The sequence below is a fragment of the Myxocyprinus asiaticus genome, chromosome 47, assembly GCF_019703515.2.
Source record: "Myxocyprinus asiaticus isolate MX2 ecotype Aquarium Trade chromosome 47, UBuf_Myxa_2, whole genome shotgun sequence".
In the NCBI taxonomy this organism is placed as follows: domain Eukaryota; kingdom Metazoa; phylum Chordata; class Actinopteri; order Cypriniformes; family Catostomidae; genus Myxocyprinus; species Myxocyprinus asiaticus.
Genome location: NC_059390.1, coordinates 18,854,441 through 18,866,572, shown reverse-complemented (window position 1 = coordinate 18,866,572; position 12,132 = coordinate 18,854,441). Strand labels below are relative to the sequence as shown.

The window sequence follows — 12,132 nt, the reverse complement described above, 5'->3', positions numbered from 1 at the left end:
TGTAACCCAGATTTTTCTTCTTCTTCCCAAATGCTGTCAACATTCTTTTCAATTTATTACACAATCATAATCTGACTGTGGGAAAACGATGGCTATTTTAGGAGTGCTTTAAACTCTTGTCCTTTTAAAGATAAAACTTACCAAAACTTAAATTCCGTTTATAACAGCAGGAGGTTAGATAGCTGGGCCTTGTCCAAGGATAGCAACTGTAATTCCAAAGTAAAACCACTCAAGCCAGTTTCAAAAAATATTTTTATTATCAGTATTTTTAAAGGGATAGTTCACCCAAAAATGAAAATTCTCTCATCATTTACTCACCCTCATGCCATTCCAGATGTGTATTACTTTCTTTCTTCTGTAGAACACAAACAAAGATTTTTAGAAGAATATTTCAGCTCTGTAGGTCCATACAATGCAAGTGAATGTTGACCAGAACTTTGAAGCTCCAGAAAGCACATAAAGGCAGCATAAAAGTAATAAATATGACTCCAGTGGTTCAATCAATGTCATCTGAAGCGAACAAATCCGTTTTGGGTGAGAACAGACCAAATTGCAACTCCTTTTTCACTGTACATCTTGCCACTGCAGTCTCTAGGGACGATCATGATTTCAACCTCGATTACATTTCCTTGTGCTTGATGCATGCACAGAGCTAGATGGTGCCAGGAAGGGTAAACGAGCTTGAAATCATGATTGCCAAGGAGACTGCTGTCAATATTTATAGTGTAAAGTTATATTTTGGTCTGTTCTCACCAAAAACCTATTGAATCGCTTCAGAAGGTATGGATAAAACCACTGTCGTCATATGGATTACTTTTATGTTGCCTTTATGTGCTTTTTGGAGCTTTAAATTTTTGATACCCATTCACCTGAATGAGGCTTATATGAAGAATTGAACCATCTAAAATTAAATAGATGACCAAAACAAAGTTTGACACACACAGAATCTACACTTTTACTGTGGGACTGCATTATGCTGTACAAATCCAGTGCTTACCTATAAACCAACACAGTAATTTCTTTCAGGATGAAAGCACCTCTGTGGATAATGTGTACCAGAGCAGTCTAACCTCACATATTAACAGAGATTATTTAGCAGACACTAGCCACTTCTATTAAATTGGATGGGCGAAAAATGCCAGGATCTGAGGTAAAGAAGCACACTTTATTATACCAGTGTTTTCAGAATTTACTGCTAATTTGAAATATGTTTTTTGATTGTAAATTTGACTAACCGTTTTGTAGATTTCTGTTTACATCACTGATTTATTAGAGAGAGAGAGAGAGAGAGAGAGAGAGAGACCTCAAAATATATACCACTGAGAGATATATATATATATATATATATATATATATATATATATATATATATATATATATATATATATATATATGCCTTCCCGAGAGTGTTCCAAAAATGGCCGAATGGACTAACTTTCTAAAGAAGACTTTGATATTACTTACCGAAAGCAAAAAGTGTTTGAGACCAAACGCCTGAACTGAAATACAACTCACTTCCGTCCTCTGCCGGCAGGAAAGTGTTAGTGCTACTAGTATTTTTTAACTTAACTGCTACCAGCGAAAAGCAACATTATTAAATTCATGCTGCGTAATATTTAATTATATTTATTATAAAAGCATTAATTAACAGATTTTTAAAGAGGAACTCAGCGTACGCACTCAGTGTAATAATAATAATAATAATCATTAATTTCTTGACTGAAGGGTTTTATCTTGAAAGTTTAGTTTGGCTGCCATCGTGAACACGTACAGTGTAAACTTCAACTGTGTTGCTGTCAGTGTTGATTCCGGTAACTTTACTACTGCTGTTGGAGCCATTTTAATGGTGACTAATGGGGGCGCTGGTAACCTATTTAAGCGTAGGTTACAGGGGTGGCGCACAGCGAGGTCTATTGTGTTTTGACCGTGAGCAGGGTAAAGGTGGTGTGTTTATTTTGAGGAGATAGCCTACTTTGGAAAATAAATTGATTGGCATATACGATTTTAAATTTTGGCCTTTTGAAAGTTTTTTGGGCACGCCATCTACACCAGAGCACACGCGTACATTGCTGGACCGAAAAACAAACGGTGTGCCAACAACAGCTACTTAACCTTTGTGCCACCTTTTGGACATTTTTGTCTTGTTCATTTTCATTTTTTTGATCATGTTGGCTGTGTTAGTGCCAACGGCATACATTTTGCCATAGGTGTGTATTTTTGGAGGAATTTTTATATTTCAACCTCGGTTCCTATAATACATCTATAATACACTGTGTACACAAAATAGTTACACTCAGGACCTTAAGGACAAAAGTGTCCTCATTGAAACCCATTAAAATGGCAAGATTTGATCCCAGTGCCATAAGCATAAAATCATGAATTCTATGGTATTATGCTCTCATTCTGGAGCCCTTGCTTCAAAATTAAAACATTTTACATTTTCCACCAGATGGCGCCATTTTCCCTCATGTTTAGCCTATGGAGCAAATACATGCTTTTTTCCTATTTTTTTGTTTGCTGTATTATAGAGCACTGTAGGCCAATTGAATAAATGATGCAGCTAAAATTGTGTGGGTGTGTAGGTATTTATGTCAGAGTGTGTTTTGTATGTGTGTATTGAGAAATGTGTGTGTGTGTGTGTGTGTGTGTGTGTGTGTGTGTGTGTGTGTGTGTGTGTGTGTGTGTAAAAAACAACAGTGGCATTATGTAAACAAACTGGCATTTAAAGGGTTAAAATCCTGAACATGAATGAATATTTGGTAGTTATGATCAAGACTGATGTTGGTTAAAAAAAAAAAAAAAAACTAATTGAAAGTGAAAAATAATATTAATTTGTAATATTTTTATGGCAGTTATTTGATGCAGACATTTTTGTCCTCTAAGGTCCTGAGTGTAAGTTATTTATTTATTTATTTTATCTGACACTGCATAGAAATAATAATGCTTTAAAATCAATGTTGTTGCTTATCATTGACATTTCCCAGACTGTGATAATCCCCCCCAAAAATGTCCCCTTAGCATTTAGTATATGGATATAATTTTTTTTTTTTTTTTTTCATAAAAATTAACAGTGGCATTATATAAACAAACTGGCATTTAAACGGTTAAAATCCTGAAAATGAATGGATATTTGGTAGTTATGATCAGGACTGATGTTGGTTAAAAAAAACTCATTGAAAGTGGAAAATAATATTAATATATAATATTATTATGGCAGTTTTTTGACGTGGACATTTTTGTCCTCGAAGGACCTCTGAGTAACTTTTTTTATTGACACACATGGGTTAAATCTTGAGCTTTTTAAATACACAATTGACTTTAATGTTTAGTCCAGTGCTGGTCTCATGCAGTAGCCTAAATCCCGCAGATGTGTTTATTTATAAAATAATTGCAGTAACCAGTGCTGTTTAAGGACTGTTTACAAGACATTTAAACATAGCAGCAGTTAAAACTAAAAATAAATCTGTTTATGCACTCCCACATCACGAAAGGCTTTAGCTTATTTAACTTCATTGAGTTTCCCCAGCGGCTTTGACAACCATTGTGTGTGTATGCTGGAGTAAACACAAACTGATTTGAAATCACTGGAGACCAGCCTGAGCCTCACACCATCTAATCACTTGAGACCATTACAGGAAATAAGGACTCTTGTACTGCACATGTTGTGATTAGATGCTTTGTTCATGCTTAATTAGGCTCTTATAAGTGACTTAAAGCACAGTAGTGCTGTACTTCTGCAGTCATTCCTGATGTGATGCACTTGTGGAAATGTGTGTGCATCTCTTGACTTTGCTGGCTGAAGTGGAGTCATTTGTCTTGACTGAGGTCTTTGTCTATGTCAGAGGTCTCTTACGGTTTTAGTGTAGCCCGTTGGGAGGTATAAAAGTCTCTTTCTTTGCTCCCTCACTCTCTTTTTCCACCTGTGCATCATGGACAAGATGAACCCTCCAGCGTTAGGGCAGTCATCTGCCCTGTTCCCTAACCTGGACCCTGCCTGGGTGGCTCTGCAGGGCTCACCAGCTCTGATATGGATCTTCAGAACATGCTCATTGATGAGGGAATGCGCTGTGAGAACCACAAAACCAACTACCAGACCCTCAAAGCCGAGCACACCAGGTATGTGTGATTATGCTGTAGTGAAGAGCTACATTACTGCTTATGTCTAACAAGATTTTCTGTTAAACCTCTGTGTAGATCAGTTCTGTAATTGTGGGATGCACTGTTTGGGTTGAGTTCTGTAAACTGAGTGGAGCAGATTGCTGCTTTGAGTTAAAGGTATAACTCAAGGTGATATTAATGTGTTTGTGCAGACTGCAGGATGAATACACCCGGGCGCAGAATGAACTGAAACGCTTGCTTAGTGATCGTCAGGTCGCTCAGGAGAAACAGCAGCTGCTGTTGGCCGAGCTAAGAGGAGAGCTGCTGGATAAAATGCGAGAGCTGGAGGTCAAGATTACGATCAAAAAACATATTTCAAATTAGCAATAAAATTTGATAATATTGGAATCATAAATTGTGCTTCTTTACCTCATATTACGCAAAAACACGCAATTTTCCCTTCTTGTACAGCTAATTCGCATGCGCGTTAGCGAGTTGATTGACAGGCAATGTCTGTATCTAAAAGGTGATTGGCTTTTTTAACTGTAAGGCGGGACTTCCTTTCTACATCCATTGACCGTTGGGCGCTAGAGCTTCTTGGTTGGGCTTCCAATTTCTCCCATTCATTTAAATAGAAGTGGTGGTCTCTGCTAAATAATCTCTGCTTTGATTAAAAACATTTTGTGGGTTTGTTTACATTTGAATTTTTGACAGTTTGAGTTTGAATTCATGAACATTCCATTTCAGACTCTTGGCTCATTTAAACATTCCCAGAGTCTATGGGATTTTTGGTCACTTTGAAGACCTGATATGGGAAAACCATACATCTGATCAGTTAGAAAAGATACAGCATACTAAGTCAGAAGAGTCTGAAGGTCTCTGCAGATTTTGGTGGATGTAGCTTGAAAGCTCAAGGAGAAGTTAGTGGTAGAAATTTGGTCTTTGTTTTGGGATTTTGGAAAAACCCTAAATCATGTATGTGGACAAACAATATGTTGTCAACTTAACATAATAATACCAGCAGAGTCAAATGCGGGTAACACATTATAATTTTTTTTTTATTAATTAGTCATGCAAAACAGTATATAATATAAATCAGATATGAATATACTGTATATATGAGAATATACTGAATCAAAATTTGATGACATTTCTGTTTGACTGCACATTAACTACTGATCTGTTAAACATTACTTGATGTAATATTGATACATTTTAAGTTATTTGAAAGTATAACCCATTTACATAACATTTACAATAGTTGATTTTAATTTATGTTCATTCATTTATTCTACTTGCTTCTAAACATGCTTGTATTATACACATACAGTTGAAGTCAGAAGTTTACATACACTTAGGTTCATTAAAACTCATTTTATAAGCACTCCACAGATTTAATATGAGCAAATTATAGTTTTGGCAAGTTGTTTAGGACATATACTTTGTGTATGACACAAGTAATTTTTCCAACAATTGTTTACAGACAGATTGTTTCACTTTTAATTGACTATATCACAATTCCACTGGGTCAGAAGTTTACATACACTAAGTTAACTGTGCCTTTAAGCAGCTTGGAAAATTCCACAAAATGATGTCAAGCCTTTAGACAATTAGCCAATTAGTTTCTGATAGGAGGTGTACTGAACTGGAGGTGTACCTGTGGATGTATTTTAAGGCCTACCTTCAAACTCAGTGCCTCTTTGCTTGACATCATGAGAAAATCAAAAGAAATTAGCCAAGACCTCAGAAAAAAATCGTGGACCTCCACAAGTCTGGTTCATCCTTGGGAGCAATTTCCAAACGCCTGAAGGTACCACGTTCATCTGTACAAACAATAGTACGCAAGTATAAACACCATGGGACCGCACAGCCATCATACCGCTCAGGAAGGAGACACATTCTGTCTCTTAGAAATTAAAGTAGTTTGGTGTGAAAAATGCAGTTCAATCCCAGAACAACAGCAAATCATGGAAAGGACCTTGTGAAGATGCTGGAGGAAACAGGTAGACAAGTATCTATATCCACAGTAAAATGAGTCCTATATCATCATAACCTGAAAGGCTGCTCAGCAAGGAAGAAGCTACTGCTCCAAAACCACATAAAAAAGCCAGACTACAGTTTGCAAGTGCACATGGGGACAAAGATTTACTTTAACTGTTTGGCCATAATGACCATTGTTATGTTTGGAGGAAAAAGGGTGAGGCTTAATCAATGTCTTAAGAAGCTATCTAAACAGTTTGGTTGAGAACAGACTAAGAAGACTGCTGATGTCAAGATTTATAGTGAAAAGAGTTATATTTTGGTCTGTTCTCACCCAAAACTAATTAGATCACTTCTGAAGACATGGATTAAGTCACTGAAGTCCTATGGATAACTTTTATCCTACCAATATGTGCTTTTTGGAGCTTCAAATATCTGGTCACCATTCACTTGCATTGTTTGGACCTATAGAGCTGAGATATTCTTCTAAAAATCATAATTTGTGTTCTGCAGAAGAAAGAAAGTCACAAACATCTGGGATGGCATGAGGTTGAGTAAATGAGAGAATTTTCATTTTTGGGTGAACTATTCCTTAAAGTGAAATTACTGTGAATGCACTTAACACAGAGGTGAAACTTGTTAGAGTTACAGTATGGCATAAATGTATGTGTTATGTCCATAAACTCAAGTCATTTTAAAAGTACCATGTCAGAGAATATTGACTGACATGAATCTATGTTAAAAGCCAGTGACCTCCACCTCGTACTGTTTTGTACATTGTGTTTTTGGGGCACCAGCATAACGCTGAGCTCAACCTACAGATCAGGACACTTTTTCTCACTCTGAGAGTGAGCTGCTAGAAACCAACAGCAGACTGAGAGAAAGTCTGGAGAGCGTGGGAGAGGACCTGCGGAGTGCTTGTACGCTAATGGAGAGGACCCAAAAGGAGGCCGAGAGGTACGCCTGCACATAACCTGAATAACAAGCATCATTGTCAAAGACCCAAAATATTTCAGAGAATGCTGATGGCTTGAGACTCGACTTGCTGATAGAGCATCAAAATATGCCATTTAGCATTTCTTCAGATAAGAGTTTATTAAGACAGAGTTGACTGCTACGATGGTACGTTGGCATCAAAGCAAAGACTGCTTTGCAGACAGTTTCCCCTTCAGTGACAAATATGGGAAGATAATTTCAACCTGAATATGTTACATCCCACTGCAGACCTGCCTAACCTCTCTCACTCTATCATTTACTTTAGATCAGCGTTACTTTCACACACATAATCATGATGACATAAATTACCCAAACACAAAATAAGGCAGACGATTTCCTTATGCTTTTGTTCAGAATCTTAAAGCTAAGGTTTAAGAATAAAACACCTCTTTTTCTCTCTGTCTTGTTGTAACAGGTTGGTGGAGGAAAGGCGGTTGGAATGGTTGGAGGAGAAACACAAACTGCAGGAAAAGAGGCAGACAAAGCCTGCAGAGGGCAACATTTGTGCAGAAAAAGGTAGTACCTCCCTTTTCTCTTCTCTCTTTAACTGTTTTGAATTGCAGGAATATTCCAGGTTAAATACTAATTAAGCTCAATCGACAACATTTGTGGCATATTGTTGATTACAAAAAAAAAACAAAACAAAACAAAAAAAACACCCCTTTTTATAAAAAAACAAAGAAAGCAAAACTTGCAGTTTGAGTTAGCTTACATTATACAGTATAGCCACACAGTGATGTTGTTAACTTGATTTTTGTGTTATAAAATCGCTTATTAACCTTATCAGGGTAAAGTTATATCCACTATTGCTTAAAATGTTATGTCTTTTGGCTATACTTTTGAAACAATGTGTATTTAAATGTTTATGAACTGGCCCCATTCACTTCCATTGTAAGTGCTATACTGTTACCTTGATTTTTGCTTCTTTTTTTTTTTTTTTCCTTTTGTTTTATAAACGAGGGAGGAGTCTGAATTATTTTCTGCATTACAAATGCTGTCGATTGAGCTTAACTTTTATTGAACCTGGAATATTCTTTTAAACTGTGTATTTCTGTTAGGATGTGATAAAGCAACAACTCCCAATGATCACACTCTTTATTTTATTAAAATTAAAACAAGATGATTTATGTGACAGCAAATGTTGCATACTTTCATTACACATAACAACCTGTGTATTCTAATGTAAATACATAGTAATTACTTTGTACTTGACTTTATTGTGTACACACATCACATAAAAATAAATTCACACTTGAAAATAAAATGAAAGTTTTAGAGCTTGCTGATACTTTGGTTCTCTGACTTCTTGATTGTATTTGTATTTTTGAAAAAAACATTTATAATGGTTATTATAATAAAGGTGAATTTATTGCTTCTATGATTTCAGAGGAAAACAATAACTGAATTGAAAGAGAAGAAACTCCAGGAAAATATTCAGCTGCTGGAAGCCAAGATAGAAGAGCTTGAGGTAGAAGCAAGCACAGCCTAAAAGTACCTCCATATTCTGTTTAAAAGTGTCTCTTTTTTCTAAAGTGAAGTTGTTATTTAGCTTGTCATAAAAGAATAGTTCACCCAAAAATTTAAATTATGTCATCATTTACTCACCCTCATGCCATCCCAGATGTGTATGACTTTCATTCGTCTGCAGGACACAAATGAAGATTTTTAGAAGAATATTTTAGCTCTGTAGGTCCATACAATGCAAGTGAATTGTGACCAAAAGTTTGAAGCTCCAAAAAGCACAAAAAGTAATCAATATGACTCCAGTGGTTAAATCCATATCTTCTGAAGCGATATGATAGGTGTGGGTGAGAAACGTATTTTTTTACGTATGTAAAATTATGGTTACCATTACCAAAGTTATGGACACCATTTACTTGCATTGCATGGACCTACAGAGCTGAAATATTCTTCTAAAAATATTCATTTTGTGTTCTGCAGGTCATACACATCTGGGATGGCATGAACATGAGTAAATGAGAGAATTTTCATTTTTGGGTGAACTATTTCTTTAAGATGATAATATAAATGTATTTGTGCATATAGGAAATTCTCATACTCTGAAGAGCACGCTCAGCTTAGCAAGCGTCTGAAGGAGCAGCAGAGGAGACACATCGAGTTCTGTCGTCTGTTGCTGGGCAACCAGATGACCTCCACCCCTCTGGCCCATCCCTCCTCATCCCAACAGACTCCATCTTCTCAAACACACAGGTGTCCACAAATGTCCCACCAGCATTTGTAAAATATTCTCCTGTCAGCCATAAAAAAGCACGAATATAAATCTCTGTTCTGTTTCCACTGCCTGCCCACTCATCTGTTCATGCATTCCCTCTCTCAGGAGGAGCAGCACCAGAGGGAGTTGTCTGTGCTGCGGAGACGCTTGGAAGATCTGGAAAGCAGTCAGCAGCAGCAGCAGTTGGAAGAGCTGTCCACACCTCTGGACAGAGACCGTGATAGACTCCTAAGTCCACAGGATGCTCTTCCTGACCTCTCTTGACAACTACCTGTGTGATTACATTCACCTTGTGCCAAAATCCTGACATAATGTATGAGATTTGGGAGCCTAGTGGTGCTTTGCAACAGAAAGGTCTTAGATCAATTAATGAAATCTGTTGCATTGTTTGAGCATTTTTCTTAAACTGTTTTCCCCTTTTTAAGTTTACATAATTTGTGGCTTGTGTTGCTGTTGTAATCTTCCACAAATTCAGTCATTTTTTGTACTTAGATATTGGCTGCATCCGAAACCAGGAAAATGCTGCCTCCGGAGGCTCTATAGGGAGGTAGGAAGGGATCAAGGCACGTCCGAATCCAATGTTCATGTCACGTCCTGTCTACTGAGATACCTTCATCTGACTGATTTTTGAAGGCAGCATAGATGTATCCTTCGCTGCCTATGAAATCCCACAATCCTGTGCAAGCGGATCCCCAGCGGTTGAGCTGAAGAAAAAAAATGGCGGCCGAAGATGCAGTTGATAGCCAATTTGTGTATAATGTAAGTTTTTTCCAACTTTTTCCAACTTTTTTTCATTTGATTTCATTTCTAGCAAGAAATCAGTATTGTAGTTATGAAATATACACTTCGTGATCGGCCAAAACTCTCTTGATTTTGTTCTAGATTATTAGACCATTTTGGATCGATTCGATGAATGAAGCAGACGAGTTACTTTTAGTGGGCACCAGATGGCGTTAATCAGTTGCTGGTATCCTAGCAACGAGGTGACCTTACAGTGCCTCAGTTGCCTGTCCAAAACCAGTTTCTGGAGGTGCCTTCATATGCAAACGCTGTCTGTTGAGTCATTGACTGATAGGGCAGCGAGGCAACAAGACAGCTACCTTTGGTTTCGGACACAGTCATTGAAATTAATTATGTAACATGTTGTAAATGCGAGAAGCCATGTTTTATCTCATTTTTATATTTACCAGACTTTTGTAAATCTAAATGTGTACCTACATTGTTCTCTTTAACTAATCATTTTTATAAATTAAAAATGCATAAAGTTGCATATAATTGTCTTAAGAATGTTGCCTCAAGACAAAAAGCTCTAAAAGTGCACACCCTCCATGATTTAAATGTGTTTGTAATAAAGGGCTTGTAAGTGTTACGTTGTGCATTCTCTTTCCATTCTTTTTTTTTCTGATTTTCTCCCTTTTTCTCCCCAATTTGGAATGCCCAATTCCCAGTGCGCTCTAAGTTCTTGTGGTGGCGTAGTGACTCACCTCAATCCGGGTGGCGGAGGACGAAACTCAGTTGCCTCCATGTCTTATCACGTGGCTTGTTGAGCGCATTACCACGGAGACATAGTGCGTGTGAAGGCTTCACGCTATTCTCTTCGGCATCCACGCACAACTCACAACGCACCCCACCGAGAGCGAGAACCACATTACAGACATCCCACCTCTCCCTGAAGTTCCGGGAGTCTCCCGCATATTGATAGCAGTTCCCTGACGCCCGCAAATTATATACAATATGCCAGAAATTGATTTTTTGAGAGCGAGCGAGATAGAGAGAGAGACCAGAGAATTTCTAATAATAGACTGGTTTTGGAGAGACTGAGAGAGCGAGTGACAAGACGTAGCGAAAGAGTGACAGAGCGCGTATCCTGATTGGTCTCTCTTTCTGCTAACTAAACCTATCAGTTTTCTCTGTGGGTGGACTTTACAGTCGACCTCTCCATCAGTTCAGTGTACCATTGTAGTTCAGTAACACTGTAGTGTCCTGCAGCACTATGGCAGAATGTAAAAAAAAAAAAAAAAAAGAAAATACAAGATGCACTTCACCCCTGACTACACTAAAGTGTACCCCTGCTTAATAGGGGTCAAAAATAATGACAGTTTTGCTCACTGCACTGTTTGCAACAGCGACTTTTCGATTTTCGACTTGCTTAAAAAATGATTCCATGAGTTGAATAATATAATATGATATAATAGTACATATTAAGTACATATTTTAATGTCACATTTTCTGCATATACCCAACTTGGTTTACAGATTAGACAAAATCACTAAACAAAGAATTACATAAGACAATATAATAAGGATACACCTTATGCTTTTTATTTATTTTAGGGACCTCAACATATTAGAGAGGCTAAGTGCAGGGAAGGCTCCTCAAGTATTTCTCGGTTCTTTTCAGCAGAAAACCAAAGTCTGACAGAGAAGGTCACTAGAGCTGAAGTATACTTTACATCTTTCATTGTTGAGCATAACCTGCCATTCCAGGTGTGTAAGCACACAGGTAAGTTATTCAGGGAAATGTTCCAGATTCAAAATAGCAAAAAACTATGCCTGCTCATCAACCAAGACAGCAGCTATTGTGAACATGGCACTGGAACATGAATGTTCAGAGGATCTGTACAAGTTCATCCGGACAGAAAAAAGGCCATACAGTATTTTGGTAGACGAAAGCAACGATATCATGTGTGAGAAGGAATGTGCCATTTTAGCCAGGTACTGTAATGAAACACAGGATAAGGTAACAGTTGGATTTGTAGACATGCCAGTGTGCAATGATGCCAAAGCTGAAAACATATTCAGCTGCAATGCATCATCCATGCATGA

The 12,132-nt window shown here is 37.4% G+C and overlaps 1 protein-coding gene and 1 long non-coding RNA gene across 3 annotated transcripts; both read left to right on the top strand.

The window, feature by feature from the left end:
• Positions 1–1,073: 1,073 nt before the first annotated feature.
• On the top strand, positions 1,074–4,519 carry LOC127436772 (centrosomal protein of 83 kDa-like). 2 transcript variants are annotated; one of them, XM_051691143.1, is made up of 3 exons: positions 1,074–1,150; positions 3,939–4,116; positions 4,311–4,519. In XM_051691143.1, the coding sequence occupies exons 2-3, from the start codon at positions 4,028–4,030 to the stop codon at positions 4,480–4,482; spliced, it is 261 nt and encodes an 86-aa protein (XP_051547103.1). In that variant the 5' UTR covers positions 1,074–1,150; positions 3,939–4,027; the 3' UTR covers positions 4,483–4,519. The 2 variants fall into 2 exon arrangements, with proteins under 2 accessions (XP_051547103.1, XP_051547102.1); XM_051691142.1 differs by lacking the exon at positions 1,074–1,150 and having other exon boundaries at positions 3,935–4,116.
• Positions 4,520–8,459: 3,940 nt separating this feature from the next.
• On the top strand, positions 8,460–9,609 carry LOC127436774 (uncharacterized). The gene is made up of 3 exons (XR_007896456.1): positions 8,460–8,542; positions 9,121–9,285; positions 9,413–9,609. It is a non-coding gene; the product is annotated as an uncharacterized LOC127436774 (long non-coding RNA).
• Positions 9,610–12,132: the final 2,523 nt, after the last annotated feature.

Coding starts and splice junctions, on each gene's coding strand:
- LOC127436772 (XM_051691143.1), top strand. CDS start 4,028: ATGGATCTTCAGAACATGCTCATTGATGAGGGAATGCGCTGTGAGAAC. Junction 4,117..4,310: donor CTCAAAGCCGAGCACACCAG/GTATGTGTGATT, acceptor GTGTTTGTGCAG/ACTGCAGGATGAATACACCC.